Here is an 18,708-nt window from a genome sequence, read left to right on the forward strand (position 1 = left end):
ATGACTAAGAATCTGGTTTCTTGCTTTCTTCTAGGACATGGAAAACAAAATCAGAAGTACACTGAATGAGATTTATTTTGGAAAAACAAAGGACATCGTTAATGGGCTGAGGTAAGGGGCTTTCCAGCTGGCTATTGGAACCCCTTTGCCTCCTGCGTTCCCCGTAGCGGCCGTGGTGCTGTCGCCAGCCTAGCCCTGGTCATCTTGCTTCTGCTGCAACTCCCCTTTCCTACGCAAAGTCTTTTCACGTCTCTAACGCGTCACCTCACTGTGTTTTGGAAACACTGCTTGTGGCGTGGTGTTTGGGGAACATTTCATTTCTACCTTTTAACTACAGGAATTTGAAGCAATGTTTTAATCCCTTGTTCCCTCAACAGGAAGAAAATAGCAGCTAGCAACCCTTGTTCTTCAGGATTACTTTTAATTGGGAGTTTTACTTTTCCGCATTCCTAAAAGTGGCACTTAAATTCTGAATCTTCTTTCTAGAATTCTTGAAACCAGTCAGCTGGTCCCAGAGTTAAGACATGACATTAATGGTTTGCAATATTTAGACTTGTTTTTAAATACTCTCTTTCTCTCAGCACCTCTGGCTAAAATACGGTGTACTAAGACAGATAAGTGAATAAGCCCTCTGTGCCTTTCTGAAGGAAACCTCACTGTGTTTTGCAACCCCCTGCTCATGTCTGGTCAGGAATTTTACGTAGAAATCCCAAGCAGGCAGTTCTCCAACTCCTAGAGGAAAGTGCAGAACCATGATGCCAAATCATCTCATTTTAAACACTGCCAATAGACCTCCCCTGCACACTGTGATACTGTAGAACAAACGAATGGCGCGGGTACGTATGCTGCTGTTCTTTGTACTGAAATAGGGCAAAAAAAAAAAAGAAAAGAAAATCAATAACCTCTCCTTCAGGTGACAGAGTAATGGTGCTAATTAAATATTTGTGCTGCCTTCTTAACAGCATGGGCAGAAGCTGTCGACAGTATCTGAGAAAGCAGCTGTTCTCTCTTCCCCCCCCCCCAACTCCTGCTTTCATAACAGGCCTGTATTTTCATTTGTGGAGTGCAGGGGTTTAGCCAGGAAGCCTTTATTAATGTTAAAGAGAAATATGTAATGCAGTCTTTTGCCTTGTGAACGTTGCCTTAAGCTTTTGTAATTGAGTCTTTCCTATGTCTCCCCATTGCTCAGTGCGAGTCATGTTATTTTCTGCGTTGGTGAGGTGATGTGTCCAGAACTTGTAGCACGCGGAGCATCTGGCTTTGCCTTTTCCTCCAGCCTTTTTCCTGTTTCTTCTAACCCAGGTTTTTACACTTGCTCTTCCTGAGTGTGCTTCTGGTGGTTTCCAGCGTACCGACTCTGTGCTGCTGAGTTCTTCTGACTGTTCTTTTCCCTGTTTACTTCCCTCGTTTCTAAACTGCTCTCTGTAGATCTATTGATGCTATCCCCGACAACCAAAAGTATAAGCAGTTGCAGAGGGAGCTTTCTCAAGTGTTGACCCAGCGCCAGATCTACATCCAGCCTGATAACTAAACCAATCCAGGTACCCCTGCCTGTGAGGTGTGACGAGCAGCACTAAACCAGGACTCACCCAGCCAAGACCTCTGCATGATAACCGAGTCCAGAACTAACCCCTAACTCCTGCCGACTGATAGAACAACATTTGATCCATGTTTCACCCGAGGGTTAATCGTGCACATGGCCCGCTACGTGTTGTGATTTCGTTTGAAGCGTTGCTCGTCCCCCTTACCCTGTTTGAAGTAGCACGCTCGGAAACGCGGCAGGACTTACCACTTTGCGCTCTAGCTCGGGAGCAAGAAAACAGCACGTGGTCATGTACCCAAAGCGCTGTTAGCTTGGGCTTGCTCGATCCAAAACCCCTTGGACTCTGTCCCCCGTGCGCTGTCAGTTTTTACAGCTGTGGTGCACCACTTGAACGAACAAATTCCCTGTAATCTTCGTCTTCCTTGCAGAAAGACGAGAAATCTTGGAAATAAATGGCTGTCCTTGCCGTCATGAAAAAATATGGCTGTGGTCCTTCCCGAGACTTGGGAGTAAACATGAGCTTCCCGCGCACGCAGAGCCCCCGTGTGCCTCGCGTATCTCGAGTTGCCTCGGAGCTTGAAACTCCAGGCCCGCTCGAGCTCCGCTGAAACGTTTCTAGCCTCCGCTTGCTTGTGCTCTGCAGAGCCTGCAAAGGGATTTGTTCGTGCGCTCTCCGGTGCTCCGCAGCTCCGAACGCCTCGGACGCGCGGCAGCGACTAACCCTGAGCCGGTTTTAACCTTCCGCTCCACTTCCCCGTGCGTTACAGGTGTTGTCTTAAACGCGTTAAGCTGACGAAGGGCAAAATCGCACTGTCTGTTGATCACGGCCGAGACCCGCTTCTTTAGCCTATGACGAAGGCAGAGATAAAATGTATATGTATTGATTAAAGCAGCGCAACTCTCCAGAGACAAGAGAATGGAAACGTTGATGTAAAAATGTTAGGGAAAATAAGGGACACAAAGACGAGCCGGGCAGGTGCAATAAGGTGGCTTTGAGTGCAGAAGGCTGTGTGAACTAGTCTTCAGGTGGGAAGAAATCCTTCCCCAACCGGATGCTAATCACCCCTCTGCTGCGTTAGCATCTCCTGAAAAGTCTAGTATCGTTCTATCAATGATTGTATTTATGAGGTCGGTTTTTTTTTTTTTTAGAATAGGAAGTCTCTCACTGAGCTGCTGACAGTCTAGGTTCCTGCACAGCCGGCTGGCAGAGCAGGGAGCTGCGATGCCTCCTTAAAGAGGGGATTTTTTTTTTCTTTTTTTTTTTTTTCCTGTGAGCAAACTTTTAGTGAAAGGGAAGCCCCGCGATAATCTTGCCTACAGCATCTCCCTTCTTCTTCAGCTGCTTGGATTTGCCACTTGCTATAGGGGAAGTATAAAAGCTGGAAAAGCAAATTGAGCATCAGAAACTCTGGCCGCTTTTTTCCACTGGTGACCGTGCTGGCGGGAGGGTCTGACCCGCTGCCCTACGCTGGCAAAACCCATCCGCGAGAAGAGCCAGGAGCTCCCGCGGGCCGGCCCCCTCCGCGGTCCCTGGCAGAGACTGGGTTTCTCTGCCTTCGCCTCGCGGTGGTGCTGAGCGCTGACACCCTTTCCTGGTAGCGCAGCTGGAACCCCCCCCCCCCTTGTAACATGGAAGTTGGGAATCTCCTTCCAGCAGCGGGAGGCGGAGTGCACCTTCCCGGCAAGCGGTGCCTTTTGGCGCGATCCTTGCTAGCGTGACTTTTGCTTCCGTCGACTCACTGACGTGTTCACTTTGCTCTCTGTCTTCCCTACGTAAAGCAGGCAAGCTGCCTTTTGGTCCCTCTACGCCCGAGCTGAGGGGCTTCTCCGAGCGCCCCCGACCCGCCACGGCCAGAGGAGCTGCTCGAAGGGCCATCTTGCAGGTGCCGCGCTTCTCATTTGTGTTTCCTTTCTCCCCCAACAGGTCTGTGCAGACTTTTGCAGACAAATCAAAACAAGAAGCTCTTAAAAATGACCTGGTGGAGGCTTTGAAGAGAAAGCAGCAAAGTTAAAATACTCTTCGTGCTAACGAGACACGCCATGCACTCATTAGATTCCTTTCTTAGCGACCTCGTTCCCCCCCCGCCCCTTTTTTCTGTTACGCCACATCACACCTCGCATTCAGTACTAGCCACGCACCGCACCGCCATCTCCTCCCCATGAATAAAGCTGTACAAACTTTTTCAGTCTCTGAGGCCTACTTTGCACCACGTTTTACTAGCGAGCCCTTAGGCTATGTTTCTGTAGAAGTCCATGTATTATTTTTATTTTTTTCCCCTCCCCACCCTCCTCCCATTGAGGCACATCAACACGGATCATTGTCTGTCTTTTCCTTTTGTTACATTGGTGTAAAAAATGTAAAACAAAAAAAACTTTATTAAATACTGTGGTGTGTGAAAGAGGAAGAACTGGAAAAAAAAAAAGAAAAAATCTATTCCCCGTGTGTTTGGGGGGCGGCCGGGAGGGCCGAGAGCGCGTTCCTCGGGGCTGCGCTCTCCCGACTCGCCCGGCACCGCGAGGAGACGGCGGTCGGGCGACCTGCTGAGCGTGCCGCTCTGCTCGAGCCTGCTTCCCAGGCGCTTCTCTGCCAGTTTTTATGGAATGCGAAAAGGGGCTTTTGGTTTTGTTTTTTGGTTTTTTTTTTTTTTTTGTAAAGCTTAAATTGAATCTACATCTGATACTTGAGCCTCCATACTAAAAAAAAAAAAAAGAAAAAAGAAAAAAAAAGAAAAATGACTAAAAAAATAAATAAATAAAAAAAATCTCCCAGGAAGCAGCGTGTGTTTGGTGTCCTTCTTATTTCTCCTTTTCCTTCCAGTTGCATTACTTGGGGCTTGTGGCCTAAAAGTTTCCCTTCCCGGCAGCGTCGCTCTGGCAGTAGATGCGCTCGAGGACACAGGCAAACACCGAGCCCCGAAATCCCGACTGCCTCTGTAGCGTTCGCCTGCAGCAAGCAAGAAAGCATTTTTTTTTTTCCTCCCCCTCTCAACACCAGGCTGAAACTTGTTTTAAACAAGGTTTCATGTAGGCTGGGACCAATGCTGCAGGCAGCCAGCAAACCTGAAACAGATGTGTGGGAGGAGGAGGCAGCAGCAGTGTTGGGCTTTATTATATAGTTAGGGGGAAAGTGGGTGCGTTGAAACACAGCTGGGGCAGGCAGAGGCTTTTTGGGGCGCTCAGCTGATTTAAGCACAGCTGCTCGACACTAGCAAAGGGCCCCTCAGGGCTTCCCCCTGTGACTTGCAAATGCCAAGTGCACCTTGGTGGCATTAACACACCCTAACTTTACACTAATTTTGCTTAACCTGATTACAGTCCCATGCTGAAGCATCCCCCCCCGCGGGCCAGTCTGATGCAGCTCTAACAGAAACACAGTGGAGGAGAGGAGACAGCACACGTGCACACCCTGCAGCCCCCAGGGAGGCCCCCAGGCTTTTGGCAGTGTTGCCGAGTGAAGCAGTGGTAATACAAAAAGGCTTAAAGCACCTTCCTGCACCCGTACCACGGTTTGCACAGCACTGAGGAGCTGCTGGTCTCCCGTAAGGGCAGGCGGGAGCAAAGCAGGGCATGGACAGAAACAGGCCCTCCTGCGCCCGCTGCTGCCTTGGTCACAGCGCTAGCAGCTAAGTGGAAAGAAAGGCACCAGCTTTCCCACAGCAGCCCCAGTTAAAAACTCAGTGAGACCAAAGGAAGCCAACCAAAAAAAAAAAAAAATCCAAAGTCCATGCATTTCAGAAAAGGGAGAATACGAAGCTAACAGAGAAGCAGCAAGCGCCGGATGAACCTTGAAAACAAAAGCAAAAGGAGGCACAGGGCAGGGGCAAGGATTCGTTTTTATAGAGGTGTGAGCCACGGCCATTAAAACATGAACGTGGGGATTAGAACGCTTTCGGTATCCCTCCCTGCCGGCTCTTCCAGAAAGACCTCAGGGAGCAGCAGCGAGCGACAGGCAGGAGGGAAGCGGCGCTCGTGCCTGAGCTCCAGCACTTCCACACAGCTCCTGAGGCTCTTTTTGCTTTGGCCAGGAACAGGGGAAGCTCAGGATCACCTTCGAGACACGGTACAGAAAGCCGGAGCAGCCCTGTTTCTTCTCCATTTAGCCTGTTAGCGTCATCAGTGTCGACAAGGTGTGAGGTCACCCAGGCAGGACACCTTGGCACCCAAAGACGACGATGGCAGGACCCAGCATCCGGTTTGCCTGGCTCTAAGGTCTGTTTTCTCGCCCGCGTCTTCTTGTCGTCCTCGCGCCAGGGCGAGTCGCCTCTGTCAGCTGTCGAAGGGCTTGTCCTGCTCGCCGAGGAGGGCGTCTCTCTCCTCGGGAGAGCCGGGCTTTCCCCTCCGGTAAGCGAGGAACTGGAGAGAGATCTGGGAAGGCGTTAAGGCTCCACACGCAAACGAGCGTTGCCAAGCTGGGGCTTCAGCACCCCGGAACGGCTGCTCGTGCCGGCCAAGAGGCTTTGACGCAGAAAGGGGACAGAGCCTCATGCAACTAAGCATCCGAAGCATTAGGCTGTCGCAACGCTACAGATGAGTCGCCACCAGGCGAGGGAGGAAGGATACAATCGCGTCGAGGGAGAGGACGCCCAGGCTGCCAATGAGCCAGGGAAGATGGTGGAGGATGTAGTTGCTCTCGCTTTGCCCCGGCTCCGGGTTCTTCAGGAGCACGCTCACGCCGTACAGCGTGTTCCCCAGCATCACCAGAGCAAAGAGCGAGAAGGAGACCCCAACAGTCGACTTCCTCTTGTACTGAAAGAAGAATAAAAAGAATAAATAAGCACTGACGCAAGTGCCTTTCAGTTCCCCCTTTTGCTTGTAAGTAAAAGGGGGAAAAAAAGCCCCCACCCAGGAAATAATTGCATCAATCAGGATCACAAGCAAACACCCTGCCGCCCCTCTTTAATTTGCCACCTCCAGCTGGCAGGGCAGAGGCTGCCGCCCTCCCCAGCCTGGCACTCACATTAGTATAAATCTGGGGGAGCCGGGAGCACAGGTAGAGCACGGAGGAGATGGAGCCGATGGTGAAGCCGATGATTTCCTTCCTGGTGAACGGCTGCAAGGCAAGGCAGGCCGTGAGCCAGGCGAGCGTTTTCGGGGATACGCTCACTTACCGGAGCTGCCAAGCAGCGCAGGGCCAACTGCGTGCCCAAAACCAGCAGCGGTTATGATTCCCCGCTGCTTATTGTTGTTGCTGCTTAATGTTCCCACCCCAATGAGCAGTTCGTCTCCTCCCTGCCCTCTTTGCTGCCCAGATTTCGGAAGCAGCTCACCGTATCCCCGGACTCCTCCCCGCCGGCAGACAGGAGCGCCCTCCCTTTGAACGTGGCTGGCCACTGTGCTGAGCCGGCCTCTCCGCCCAGGAGGGACATGGTGGACACCGTCCCCAGGAGAACAAAGACGAAGGCTGTGTTGAGGGGAGCACGGACTGCGGAGGAGCAAGCAGAGCTCGTTAGGGAGGGCTCGTTTGTCAGCCCAGAGCACGGCTGGCTCAGCCCTCCCAGAGACAGATCCTGCTGAGAAAAGAAGTTAAATCTCCCTCTTATCTTTGTGGCCTACCAACCAACTCGGGCAATAACTCGCCTGGGTCTTCATCTCGCAGCGATAAGGGCTATTTGCAACTTATCTGGGAGGAAGCTGTTCCTATCTGAGCAGACAAAGTTTGAGGTTTTAGGGTTCTTTTGAATATCAGCCGCCCGTCTCAAGGCTTTCTGCTGCCTTAAGTCACAGCGGTGTGAGTTCAACTCCCCGCCACGCTCTCCTCTGACCGCAAAACTTGTCTGTTGACATAGTTTTTCCTCTCTAGCTCTCTTATTTCAGCCGGGTGTTGTCCGACCGGATTTACAGGCCTCTGAAGATTTTAAGACTCTTACTCCCATGACTAGTCCTGCCTGTACTGGCTTCAGATGGGCCACCTGCCCAGAGGAGGGAGAGCAGTGAGAAGGGCTCCCTTTGGGTTAGATTCTGCAAATAAACTCTCCAGCACTAACACGACTCTAGCTGGGGGGCTTCCTGGCAATCGGTTTAACGAGTTCTGATCGGTCTAATAAGTCAAAGGAGTTGCAGGGTCCCCAGGGATTCCTGTTCGCAGCGCGCCCAAAGCCACCATCTCGAAAAAGCAGCTTCGCTCTCACCACTGTGCGGACAAGGGGAAAGGGTTTCCCCCTTTCTAACTGCCCAACCCGACCGCGCAAGGGCCGTTAGCGCAGCCTGGGGTGGGGGGAGAGGACGGCTGCCGGCCCCGGGAGGACGAAGCGCCTGGTCGGGCTGGGTTACCGGCCTCCTTAACTCACGTCCTCCGCTTCGGTTCTTGGCTTTGTAGTAGCAGTAGAGCGACAGCATGAGCAGGTCGGCCAGCACGTAGTAGACGGCGGTGTAGACCTGCGGGGAGAAGGGCAGCTGGGGCGGCCTGGCGCACCGTCCCCGCCGGGGGCCACCCGGGCCAGTACGGTACCTGCAGGGGCAGCTGACGGGCCAGCAGGGAGCCGAGCAGGTTGAGCAGGTCGCCGCCGAGCCAGCCCAGCAGGAAGTAGATGGAGAGGGCCTGGTCCACGACGCCCGTCTTGCAGCCCTGGTAGAGCTGCCTGGAGAAGGGGGGGGGGGAAGCACAGACATGTCACCTCAGGGCGGCGGCCCCGGTGTGAGGGGGGGTTAGAGGCGGGGGGACGGGACCGGCGGGGCCGCCACGCACGGGAAGGAGGCGGCGGCGAAGCAGCAGATGGAGGCCAGGCCCAGCGCCACGCTGGCCAGGTCGCGGCCGTCGCGGGCGCACTCGGCCAACACGTCGCGCACCCAGGCGGAGCCGTCGGGGCAGTCGGAGGCGTTGGAGGCCGGCGGCCGCCGCCCGGCCATGGCGCGGCCCGGCAGGACGGCGGTGCTCGGGGGCGGGGTGACGGCGGCTGCGCGGCGCTTTAACCCCCGCCGCGGCCCCGCCTTTTCCGGGCGGTTTTACCGGCGCTCCCCTGGGCGCGCATGCGCGGCGGGCGGGCGGCCATGGCGGCGGCGGCTATGGCGGCGGCGGCGGGGGGCGCGCGGCCGGGCACGGTGCTGGGCACCATGGAGATGGGGCGGCGCGCGGGGCCCGAGGCCAGCGCGGCGCTGCTGCGGACCTTCCTGGCCCGCGGCCTCCGCCTCCTCGATACCGCCTATATGTACGCGGGCGGCGGCTCCGAGCGCATCCTGGGGACGCTGCTGGCCGGCGGCGGCGGCGGCGGCGGCGGCGGCGGCGGCCCGCCAGGTACCGGGGGGGCCGCCCCGGGCCCTGAGGGGAGGGGGCGTAACGGTCGCTCTGTAACGGTCGCTCTGTAACGGTCACCGCCGGTCCCTGAGGGGAGGGGGCGTAACGGTCGCCGTGTAACGGTCGCCGCCGGTGCCTGAGGGGAGGGGGCGTAACGGTCGCCGTGTAACGGTCGCCGTGTAACGGTCGCCGCCGGGTCCCTGAGGGGAGGGGGCGTAACGGTCGCCGTGTAACGGTCGCCGCCGGGTCCCTGAGGGGAGGGGGCGTAACGGTCGCCGTGTAACGGTCGCCGCCGGTCCCTGAGGGGAGGGGGCGTAACGGTCGCCGTGTAACGGTCGCCGCCGGTCCCTGAGGGGAGGGGGCGTAACGGTCGCCGTGTAACGGTCGCCGCCGGGTCCCTGAGGGGAGGGGCCGTAACGGTCGCCGCCGGTCCCTGAGGGGAGGGGGCGTAACGGTCGCTCTGTAACGGTCACCGCCGGTCCCTGAGGGGAGGGGGCGTAACGGTCGTCGTGTAACGGTCACCGCTGGTCCCTGAGGGGGGGCCGCCCCGGGCCCTGAGGGGAGGGGGCGTAACGGTCGCTCTGTAACGGTCGCTCTGTAACGGTCACCGCCGGTCCCTGAGGGGAGGGGGCGTAACGGTCGCTCTGTAACGGTCGCTCTGTAACGGTCGCCGCCGGTCCCTGAGGGGAGGGGGCGTAACGGTCGCCGTGTAACGGTCGCCTCCGGTCCCTGAGGGGAGGGGGCGTAACGGTCGCCGTGTGACGGTCGCTGCCGGGTCCCTGAGGGGAGGGGGCGTAACGGTCGCTCTGTAACGGTCACCGCCGGTGCCTGAGGGGAGGGGGCGTAACGGTCGCCGTGTAACGGTCGCCGCCGGTCCCTGAGGGGAGGGGCTTCCCGGGTGAGGGCTGACCCTGGGCCCTGAGGAGCAGGGCCTCCCCCCTTGCAGTGTGCACCTTCCTCCCTGTTCACCCCCCCCCCCCTTTCATCCTCTCTCTCCAGTGGAAATCGCTACCAAGGCCAATCCCTGGGAGGGGAAAACGCTGAAGCCCGAGAGCGTCCGGTCGCAGCTGGAGACATCGCTGGAGCGGCTGGGGAGGAAGAGCGTGGAGCTCTTCTACCTCCACGCCCCTGACCACGGGACCCCGGTGGAGGAGACGCTGCGTGCCTGCAATGAGCTGCATAAAGAAGTAAAAGGGGGAAGGCCGTGCCTGGACACCTCTTAATTCCTTCCTATCTCCTTTTTTAAATCAGGGCTGCTTGTTGTGCCCTTCAGCCCAGGGGTTGCACAACAGTAGGAAAAGGGAACGCAGATGACTGGGGAAGGCCAAAACAACTGCTGTTCTTCTGCTTGTTCATGTGATGCACTTTGTTCTCAAGAGCTCCTGCAAACGTTAGAACGTTTGAACTTTGCTTTCCGCTGTATAAACTCACTAGGTTAAACTTAGTGTCGGTAATGGGTGAAGAAGGGTTCATTTTCTTAATCAAACATTCATTAAATTGTCATTTAAATCAGACAAACGCCATTTAAAGTAGAAGGTGTGACTTAAAATAGAGGAAATGTTTTTGTCGAATCTTATAGTTCATCTTCATCTGGAAGAGGTAAACAGGGATGAACAGCTCTGGGGATAAAAATTTGGTGGCTCTTTTTCTTGCACCACGTATGTACAAACATGCTCCTTGAAACTGGAATTAAATACCCTTTTATTCTTTTACAGGGAAAGTTCAAAGAACTCGGTCTCTCAAACTATGCGGCGTGGGAGGTAGCAGAAATCTGCACCATCTGTAAACACAACAACTGGGTGGTCCCAACTGTGTACCAGGTGAGGGATGTGGGCTTGCCACGGTCCAGCATATCTTTTGTGGAGGCTGAGACGAGTCAACCCCAAAGAATCTGAGGCTTCAGATCAAAACAGCTGATGGCAGGTTACCTGTGTTGTTACAGTGACATGTGGTCAGGCACCGTGAGGTAGGGTCTGGGAGTCCCAAATCTTGGAACAGACCCCAACGTGCCAGATATAAACACAGAGCAGGAAGCTGCTGCAGTTAGTCTGGGAAGTCCTTTCAGGACACACATGATTAGAAAGTGGAGTGAGGTCACTTCTCAGATAAAGCTGAGTATGTGCTTGTTGTCTGTGTCAGTCATTGATGGCTCCCTTAATATGGAACTTAAAGTTTTTGCATTATTGAGCAATAATTTAGAGGATCTGTTGCTAAGTTGCATAACCTCCTATGACCTGAAGCCTCTCTGTTCTGATCCCTTCTGGATGAGATAAAATATTGTTAGGCAAGAGTGGGGAAAAGGCTGTCCCAGCTCCTTTGGTGCACCATTGATAAAACTGCAATTCATGGATTGGGGCACTCCCCCACTCTTCAGTGGGAGCTAGCCTGCAGGTATTCAAGCTTTGCAATTCTGACAAGGCGTTTTGCTGCTGCAGACCTATTACTTTTTCAGGATTTGGTGAAAAGGTTAAACAGACCTGTGTTTTCCCAGACTATGTATTTGGTCATGAGGACAAGTCCCAGAACGCTAGGCTGCGTTTCTGAGCAGAAATTAAGATGACAGGAAAAGCAGAACAAAGCGCAGAAATGCATTACTCTCAGCATTAACTACTTTGTTGCTGATGTGTGCAGCTCAGACCTGGTGTCACTGCTATATCATACCTTCGTACCGTCTGATAAGCGGATGTGAGTCATGGCTTTCTAGCCAGGATTTGTGCCAGGAGGCCTGAAGCTATTCTGTGCAAATGACCACTGTTGCGAGCTAGTGTTTGAAGTTCTTTGTCTCCTTCGTATTTGTGGCAGGGCATGTACAATGCAACCACTCGCCAGGTGGAGACTGAGCTGTTTCCTTGCCTGAGATACTATGGATTGCGGTTCTACGCCTACAATCCGCTCGCTGGTATGGGGAGGGATGGGCGAGGGTGAGGAGCTGCGTGTGGGTCAGGCAGGCTGGGAGGGACAGGGCTACGGTACACCAAAAAGAGCCAAGAAATTGTTCTTAACAAAAGCAGAGGGCTGCAGGCTTTGTACATGTCAGAGCTGTCGGGCTGCTGCTTTGCTCCAGCTGTAGACTGATTTTGTGACTCAGAACTGGAGATGGCAGTTGTCATTGATAGATTACAAGGGTGATTGATCAGGGATCGTTTTTACATCTGCGAATTGCAACAGCCACGTTTGGTCCGTTCCTTCCTTGGCCTCCAGGCCAGGGCTGCTGGACAGACCCTGCACGTAGAGCTGTGGGTGGTCATGGAGGCTTTGAGAGTAAAACTCGTGAAATGCAGGCTATAAAAGAGCCAGCCCATCACTAACGTGTTGCTGACCCTTTGCAGGAGGGCTGCTGACAGGGAAGTACAAGTATGAGGACAAAGACACAAACCAACCCCCTGGAAGATTTTTTGGGAATGACTGGGCTCAGGCCTACAGGGACAGGTATGTTTTCAGCCGATAGAAGAGCAGGGAGATGGGGCAGGAATGGCTGGCTGCGAACCAAAGAATCAGCCAGGAAGAAGCAAGAATTGACCAAAGCTTGTCCAGTGATTATGTTTGCAGGCTTGCATCCTCTCCAGGCTGGTGCAGGGCAGCCTTTATGCTGCCCCTGTTTAAGACTTGGGTAACGGTGCTGAGCATCTTCCTCCTTTTGAACGTGGTTGGGGCCACGGCTTGCCTTTAAGCTTTGTGGAGTGGCTTTTAGGCTCAACTTCCTCCCAACTTACTGTGAAGTCCTTGAGACTAGGAAGAGCTGGATGAGGTTTTTTTGAAAGCCTTCTCTACTTGCTGGGAATACAGAAGTGAGATTCATTAGAGGAAAGCAGAGGTCTCAGGGGCAATAACATTCATTTCTCTTGTTGCAGATACTGGAAAAAGCACCATTTTGAAGCAGTTGCCCTGGTAGAAAGAGCTCTAAAGGATACTTATGGTTCCAATCCACCAAGCCTGACCTCTGCTGCTTTGCGTTGGATGTACAATCACTCCAAACTTCAGGTAAGAGCTTTGATGCTGCTGCAGACAGCAGTCTGCGCAGCAGCACCAGAACTGGGCAGCTGGTTGCGTCTGTTTGCAGAACGTGAACTGGGAAATGACTGTGTACTAACAGTTATCTTTTCAACTATGTGTCCCATGGGCTTGTGGCGCTCCAAAACGAGCACTGCTATATAGTCTGTGCTTGCCAGGCTGTTGGGACTCGGCCAGCTGTAAGATTGAGACGGCTTTACCTTTCCTCGCCCTAACTTGTGTTCATGGGACTGGAAGAAGGTGGAAGATTTTAAGTGCCAGTTGCTATGGTCTTGGCTTCCCACCCAGACAATTTCCCTGTGAGAAGATAACTTGGCTTTTCACTGGACTATGAAATTAATGTTACGTTCCCCATCTCCCGCAAACGTCCCTCTGGCCACCCAAAGAGTAGGAACTGGCAGCTTTTGAGGAACTGCCATATTGCGGAGATGGCAACTTGAGGAGTTCTGGCCTTATAAGCAGAACTTCATTGTGTCAGTTGTCGAAACATCCAGTAGTTACTGCTGTACTGCGTTGCTCGAAAGAAAGGCTTAAAGATTGATTGGCCTGCAGTGGCTCAGGAGGTGAATTAGGTTTCTTTCGGGACGTGCAATTCTTCTTACCGCTTTACAGGGATCCCTTGGAGATGCGGTGATCATTGGCATGTCCAACTTGGAGCAGCTAGAGCAGAACCTTGACTGCAGTGAAGAGGGTCCTCTGCTCCCGGCTATAGTGGAAGCGTTTGATAAAGCCTGGAACCTCACTGCACACGACTGCCCCAACTACTTCCGCTAGAAGTTAGGGCAGGGAGAAGAAAGTTAGTGTCAAGGGGCTAGATAATCAGATCTGCCAGGGCCTCAACCACATGTCTTACGTCTGCTGAACGGGAGAGGTGCTTACCCACCCTGCCCTCTGATCCACACCACTGGATTGTGATCTTCCTATGTTAATCATACTTTGTAGGGTCAGCCTTTCTTGTACCTACGTTAACACTATTGGCACTTGTCATGTGGGCCGTGCCTTATTCTTTCTCATGCACCTTCACTTCTGCACAGTGTGTATTATGATTTAAAGATGCAGTTGATACAGGAAAGCGATTATGTAACACAGTGAAGGCCATGGTTCTTCTTTCAGTTAATACGGTACCTTAACTTTTACATAATGATCTATGTACATGAATAAAGCCTCCTACTAATGCAGACCTTCCCTCTTAATTGTAGCATAGCTTGTGGTTTATGTTGACACAGCTCGATCCAGCTGCAGTGGCAGCTAGGAGCCCTGTGACTGGGGAGCTAGTATAGGCACAACAGAGCTACCTTCGTTCTGGAAGGGACTTTGGCCAAGCCCTTGGACCTTTATTTCCTATATCCCAGCTGTGGGCCTAAGCATACCTGAAAAGACTAGAGCCAGCCTTGAAACAGTTAGGCCTGCTGAAGCTGGCCTGAGCTGACAGGAAACCTGCGGCCAGGACGGGAGCCGGTGCCACTTTGTGAAGTTGAACATCAGATAAAAGAGCCTTAATTCGTTTGGCCAGCCGGAGGTGGTGTATTAGAGGTGACACCCTTCCTCTTTGTTACATGAGCTTAGCTGCTCAGCACTGTCTACATGACTTCCCTTCAATCTGTCAACATCAGGAGCTGGACCAGGAGACACAAGTTCAGATTAAAAAACAAATACCAAGCTCAGTCTCGTTGAATAAGGAATTTCAAAACGTCAGCCTGGAGGCAACACCTTGGGAGTTTGACTGCAACTTCTGTTAAGACAGGTGCCATCTAGCTAACTCCAGGCGCATGCTGCTTCCTTTCACCGTTCCCCAGGTACTGGCACCTCTTATTTCCTACATGATTCCCCCCGCCCCCCCCCACAGCGTGGCTGGTCCGTGCACCGTTCACTTCCATACTTCTACTAGGAAATACAGCTTCTGTTCTTCGATAGAGCCCCTGCGTGTGTTCCTTCGGCGCTACTGTGGCTGGCATCTCCTTCTCAGCACGTGGAGACGTTGAAATACATAGATTCTTCTGTATCAGAAGATAAGCGTGACTCTAGCATCTTACCTGGTGTCAGCTACGCTATGTATTAAGTAAGCTGCATCACAAACTACTACAACTTTACTAAGTGGTTAGTGTAGATAGGGACGTTTCTACTTGATGCACCTGCAGGAGCCTTCAGCTCTGCACTCGAGAACAGACTTGGCCGAGGCTATCTAGAGCTAAAATTAATCCTAACATAACAGGAGCCATAAGCATTATGGAGTTGGCTCCGCTGTAAATGTGAAAGTTGACTGTTGAAACAAAAGCGGATCTCCCTGGAAAGCGCCCCTTCTGAGGGACTGCAGCCTCTCTTGCTGCCAAGTAGACTCTTCAGACTTTTGCACCCAGAGATTTGACATATGCTCCGCCTAGCTTTCACCCCTGAGGTAGTCTTTGCTCAGATCCAGTGGTACTCAAGCAGTAACAAGCAGCAGTGACAACAATCCAAGGTTTTATACATAGTTTTATATAAAAAAACATAATTAGGTCATCCTTTACAAAGGGCATGTTTGACTTGCTCAGCCTTGGCTTCCTGCTGCAGGCAGGGAAGGAAAACACCTCTTCCTTTGTCTCTGAAATAGAGTAGAACTGTCTAGTGTCCAAAGGCAAGGACTGCTGCTAGTCCTCATTGCTGTCATCCTCCTCCTCTTCCGCCTCCTCCGGGTCTGCCGCAAGCTGCTGGAAGTCTCCCGTCTCCGAGTTCCACAGGAATTTGATGGTCACTTTGAACTCGGCCATTTCATAGCCAAAGAGTTTCTGGGAGAGGACACACACTTATCGGTCATTCCTGCTCTGCTGTCTCTGCGGCAAGCCTAACTAAAATACCTACCCTAAGTAACTCTTCCACGTGGGGACTGCAGCAAAGCAAGAAGCAAAGCAAGTGTTAGATTTAAAACTACAGAACATCTGAATGCAGCCGCTTGGGGCTAGAGTTCAGAGATGAATATAGGTCTATTCCAATTAAATACTGTTCTGCTTTCACAGCTGGTGTCAAAAGCTTCCCCTACAGGTAGTACCTAAGTTAGTGTCAGGAAATATTGTGCAGAACAGTCACTTTCTCTAGTAGGCACGAGTTAGTAGAGGGTTTCTCATGTTGCTGATTGTTAGCGTTTAAGAAATATTGAAGTAGTAACTGCTTAATGGCCAACTTGGCCTCCAGTGCATTTTGGATTACCAGCTCTTCAGACTGGGTGTTAAAACCCCGGTCTTCAGTACTATTGCCTTAGAGCCAAAGCAGAGTTCCAGCATGCACGTTAAGAACACACAAGAACACTAGCTGCGTCCTACTGATTCATATCGAGAAGCGCTGTTCACGTTTGTCTGAGAACTCATACCCTCCAGGAGAATTAAACCCAACGGTTAACAATAGTTGTGTATCTGGAAAGATGCAGGGGAGCTACTAGTTTGCTACTAGATGCCGTGTTAAAGCATTACTCACCAGGACACGAGCTTGTTCAGGGGTCAGAACGTCCCCTTCTTTGCAGACTTCATAGTCTGAAAGTAGCGTCACCACTCCTGCAGGAACAAAAGGGAGAGGAGCTGGGTCTCGGAGAGAGGGAACCCCGTGAGGAAAACAGCTCGGGGCTGTTGGATTCATCAGAACTTCCTGCCAGTCCTGGTTCACCATCCTACATGAAGCCCGTGGCAGCTGACAAGCCAGCTTTAACCAAAAGACAACCTTCTGACCTGACAGCGTTTAGAACAGACAGGAGCATAACCATGGCAGATGTATGAGTTAGTACCAAGCATCAGTTCTTGAAATAGGCTTCCAAATACTTCCAAATACCCACTTCAGCCATTATGGATGCAAAGCCAGGACCAAGACTTTCTCAACCGCTGTCCTTCAATCCTGCCTTACTATTTAACCTTCTCCTTAAAAGACCTTGTCTGCACAGACCTTACTAAGATGGCAGCAACCTTTAGCAACTTGCAGCAAAAGTTCGTAAAGTAAAATTTAAGTGGCAGAAGGGGAATTAAGTTCACCTACCTTTCTTTAGAGCCGTTGGCAACCCCAGCTGCCGTAGCTGAGGCTCCATGGAGTGGGGAAACTGCTCCAAGGGCCCTGTGTCCAGGCTCACTGTGTATGTTGCCTTGTTCCCCGCACGGGCAAAGTCCACCTCTTTGAACTGGGAGAACCAGCTGAGATAAGGGACAGGTAACAAGAGCATTAGCTGCGTAAGGAACATCCCTTGGCCTGAGACTGAGATCGTTCCTGGCTGATCTCTTCATCAGGCAGCAAATTGCAAGACTGCATTTAACTGTGGGCTTTGCGGAACCCTCCGTTGTTGCAAACGTCCAAAGAACTTTAGATGTAAAGCAGACGAACAGAAATCCGTAACGGAATTCCAGAGGGTAGGTAGGTACACAAGAAAATTATAGATTATGAGTTAAATTCAAACAGAAGAAACACGAACAAAGAGCCCCATCAGCTCCACTTACAGGCAGGAGGTGCATATACGTAATCACCCCAGCTATCCTCACCTACTGCTCAGTTCAGCTGTTAGCATTCCCTGTTCTCGTGCGCACAGCTTTTGCGTTATGAGAGCCACGTGAAACGGACTGCCCTTCTGCACTCTTTTTAATCGCAGCGTAGCCCACCGCAGCTTTTTTTCCCTGCTGTAGCCTTCAACGTTACGATGCCAGAGCAAAACAAGGGGAAAAACCCCATGAGAACACGATGGTTTTAAGAGCAGCGGTAAGCGCAGCGGCAGGTTTGCCGCCACCACCACCAGTAGCCAGTGAAGGAAAAAAAAAAAAAGGCCTTTTCCGCACTTTGGTATCACAGCTGCCGGTCGCACGCGTACTTACTCGTTCACCTCATCTTTGGTGCGATTCGTGAACAGGAGACCGACTTCACCTCTCAGATGTTTGCTGACCTGGAAGAAATAAGCCACCCATGGGATTCAACAGTACACCTTACAGGCAGCATCCGGGCCCTCGTCGTTTTCTGGAGTTTGGTGCAGCGCAGCTACGAAAGTCCGCAATAACACAGAAGTCTGTGCAATCAATTCTACTAATAATCAACCCCGACATCTTCTTCTTGGGTACTGTTTCATACTGATGCACTAAGTCAAGGACAAAACATACACAGAAAGGTGTTCTGAAAAAGCTCTGTCTTGATTTAAGTTTATCCCCCGACGATAAAAGCGACCGTTTTGGCAAGCTGCTGGCGACGCAGCCGGTGCGGGCGAGATGATTCAGACACCGAAACGCTTTAGCCTTCCGCCACGTACCTTGTGCAAGTTCTCCTTGTACTCGCTGGCCGGTTCCCGTCCCAGCGCCACCATCATCACTTTGTTTTTCCCGAAGAAAATCCTGAGGCGGCAAACGGAGAAGCACCTCAGCACGGGCGGCGGCGGACGGAGGGCCGCGCTCGGCCCGGGCCCGGGCCCCGCTCACCTGCTGTGCTTCCACGCGTTCCTCACGTCCTTCAGCTTGTTGTTGCGCATGTTGGCCACGGAGAAGAGGAAGAGGTGCTTGTAGGTGTCCACGCATTGCCGCAGCTGCGAGGCGGGAGGGAGCCGTGAGACCGGCCCGGCCCGGCCCGGCCGGGGGGGGGGGCGCGTGGGGGGGCAGGCCGCGGCCGCGCACTCACCTCGGCGATGAGGGCCTGCTTGGCCTCCAGCCCCTTCCTGGGCGTCCGCGTCAGGGACACTGCGGAGAGCGGAGCAGAGAGGGCGCGTTAGAGGCGGCGGCGGAGGCGCCGGCGGCGAGGAGCGGGGGAAGGAGGGGGGCGCTCACCCTTGCGGTCCCGCTTGGACTTCGGCATGGCCGCCGCGCCGCGCCGCCAGGCCCCCCCCCTTCCGCCCCTGCGCGCCGCGCCGCGGGGGCAGCTGGGAACGCCCGCGGGCTGCCCGCCGCCGCGCCTGAGCCGGCCGCTTCTCCGCTCAGGCGGCGGCGCGGGCGGCCCCGGC

At 53.2% G+C, this 18,708-nt stretch overlaps 4 protein-coding genes across 6 annotated transcripts in view; 2 read left to right on the plus strand and 2 right to left on the minus strand.

Moving 5' to 3' along the window:
* CAPZB (capping actin protein of muscle Z-line subunit beta) overlaps positions 1–4,316 on the plus strand; it is a 61,853-nt gene extending 57,537 nt beyond the window's left edge. Inside the window, exons 8-9 of one of the 2 annotated variants that reach the window (XM_068916129.1) lie at positions 35–111; positions 3,468–4,316. In XM_068916129.1, coding sequence (XP_068772230.1) covers positions 35–111; positions 3,468–3,555 — 165 coding nt within the window. In that variant the 3' untranslated portion in view covers positions 3,556–4,316. Of the gene's footprint in view, positions 1–34; positions 112–1,428; positions 2,011–3,467 lie in introns of those variants that run through there. The other variant, XM_068916128.1, reaches the window with a different exon arrangement.
* Positions 4,317–5,357: 1,041 nt separating this feature from the next.
* Positions 5,358–8,515, minus strand: SLC66A1 (solute carrier family 66 member 1). Its single transcript, XM_068916127.1, has 7 exons — positions 8,229–8,515; positions 7,992–8,121; positions 7,831–7,918; positions 6,811–6,965; positions 6,501–6,593; positions 6,104–6,289; positions 5,358–5,908 (listed from the first exon to the last, which is right to left on the minus strand). The coding sequence occupies exons 1-7, from the start codon at positions 8,387–8,389 to the stop codon at positions 5,810–5,812; spliced, it is 912 nt and encodes a 303-aa protein (XP_068772228.1). The 5' UTR covers positions 8,390–8,515; the 3' UTR covers positions 5,358–5,809.
* AKR7A2 (aldo-keto reductase family 7 member A2) lies at positions 8,503–13,963 on the plus strand. 2 transcript variants are annotated; one of them, XM_068916126.1, is made up of 7 exons: positions 8,503–8,753; positions 9,774–9,961; positions 10,490–10,594; positions 11,577–11,673; positions 12,104–12,203; positions 12,626–12,755; positions 13,398–13,963. In XM_068916126.1, exons 1-7 carry the CDS (start codon positions 8,510–8,512, stop codon positions 13,557–13,559), a joined length of 1,026 nt encoding a protein of 341 aa, XP_068772227.1. In that variant the 5' UTR covers positions 8,503–8,509; the 3' UTR covers positions 13,560–13,963. The 2 variants fall into 2 exon arrangements, with proteins under 2 accessions (XP_068772227.1, XP_068772226.1); XM_068916125.1 differs by having other exon boundaries at positions 8,511–8,774.
* Positions 13,964–15,239: 1,276 nt separating this feature from the next.
* On the minus strand, positions 15,240–18,678 carry MRTO4 (MRT4 homolog, ribosome maturation factor). Its single transcript, XM_068916130.1, has 8 exons — positions 18,536–18,678; positions 18,390–18,448; positions 18,194–18,297; positions 18,028–18,109; positions 17,603–17,670; positions 16,782–16,933; positions 16,233–16,309; positions 15,240–15,550 (listed from the first exon to the last, which is right to left on the minus strand). The coding sequence occupies exons 1-8, from the start codon at positions 18,561–18,563 to the stop codon at positions 15,413–15,415; spliced, it is 708 nt and encodes a 235-aa protein (XP_068772231.1). The 5' UTR covers positions 18,564–18,678; the 3' UTR covers positions 15,240–15,412.
* Positions 18,679–18,708: the final 30 nt, after the last annotated feature.

Source organism: Struthio camelus, chromosome 21 (genome assembly GCF_040807025.1).
Source record: "Struthio camelus isolate bStrCam1 chromosome 21, bStrCam1.hap1, whole genome shotgun sequence".
NCBI classification, from domain to species: Eukaryota; Metazoa; Chordata; class Aves; order Struthioniformes; family Struthionidae; genus Struthio; species Struthio camelus.

Coding starts and splice junctions, on each gene's coding strand:
- MRTO4 (XM_068916130.1), bottom strand. CDS start 18,563: ATGCCGAAGTCCAAGCGGGACCGCAAGG. Junction 18,298..18,389: donor AGCAGGCCCTCATCGCCGAG/GTGAGTGCGCGG, acceptor CCCGCCTCGCAG/CTGCGGCAATGCGTGGACAC. Junction 18,110..18,193: donor AACGCGTGGAAGCACAGCAG/GTGAGCGGGGCC, acceptor TTGCCGCCTCAG/GATTTTCTTCGGGAAAAACA.
- AKR7A2 (XM_068916126.1), top strand. CDS start 8,510: ATGCGCGGCGGGCGGGCGGCCATGGCGGCGGCGGCTATGGCGGCGGCG. Junction 12,204..12,625: donor GCTCAGGCCTACAGGGACAG/GTATGTTTTCAG, acceptor CTCTTGTTGCAG/ATACTGGAAAAAGCACCATT. Junction 12,756..13,397: donor ACAATCACTCCAAACTTCAG/GTAAGAGCTTTG, acceptor ACCGCTTTACAG/GGATCCCTTGGAGATGCGGT.
- SLC66A1 (XM_068916127.1), bottom strand. CDS start 8,389: ATGGCCGGGCGGCGGCCGCCGGCCTCCAACGCCTCCGACTGCCCCGAC. Junction 8,122..8,228: donor TTCGCCGCCGCCTCCTTCCC/GTGCGTGGCGGC, acceptor CCCCTTCTCCAG/GCAGCTCTACCAGGGCTGCA. Junction 6,290..6,500: donor TCCCCCAGATTTATACTAAT/GTGAGTGCCAGG, acceptor TTCTTCTTTCAG/TACAAGAGGAAGTCGACTGT.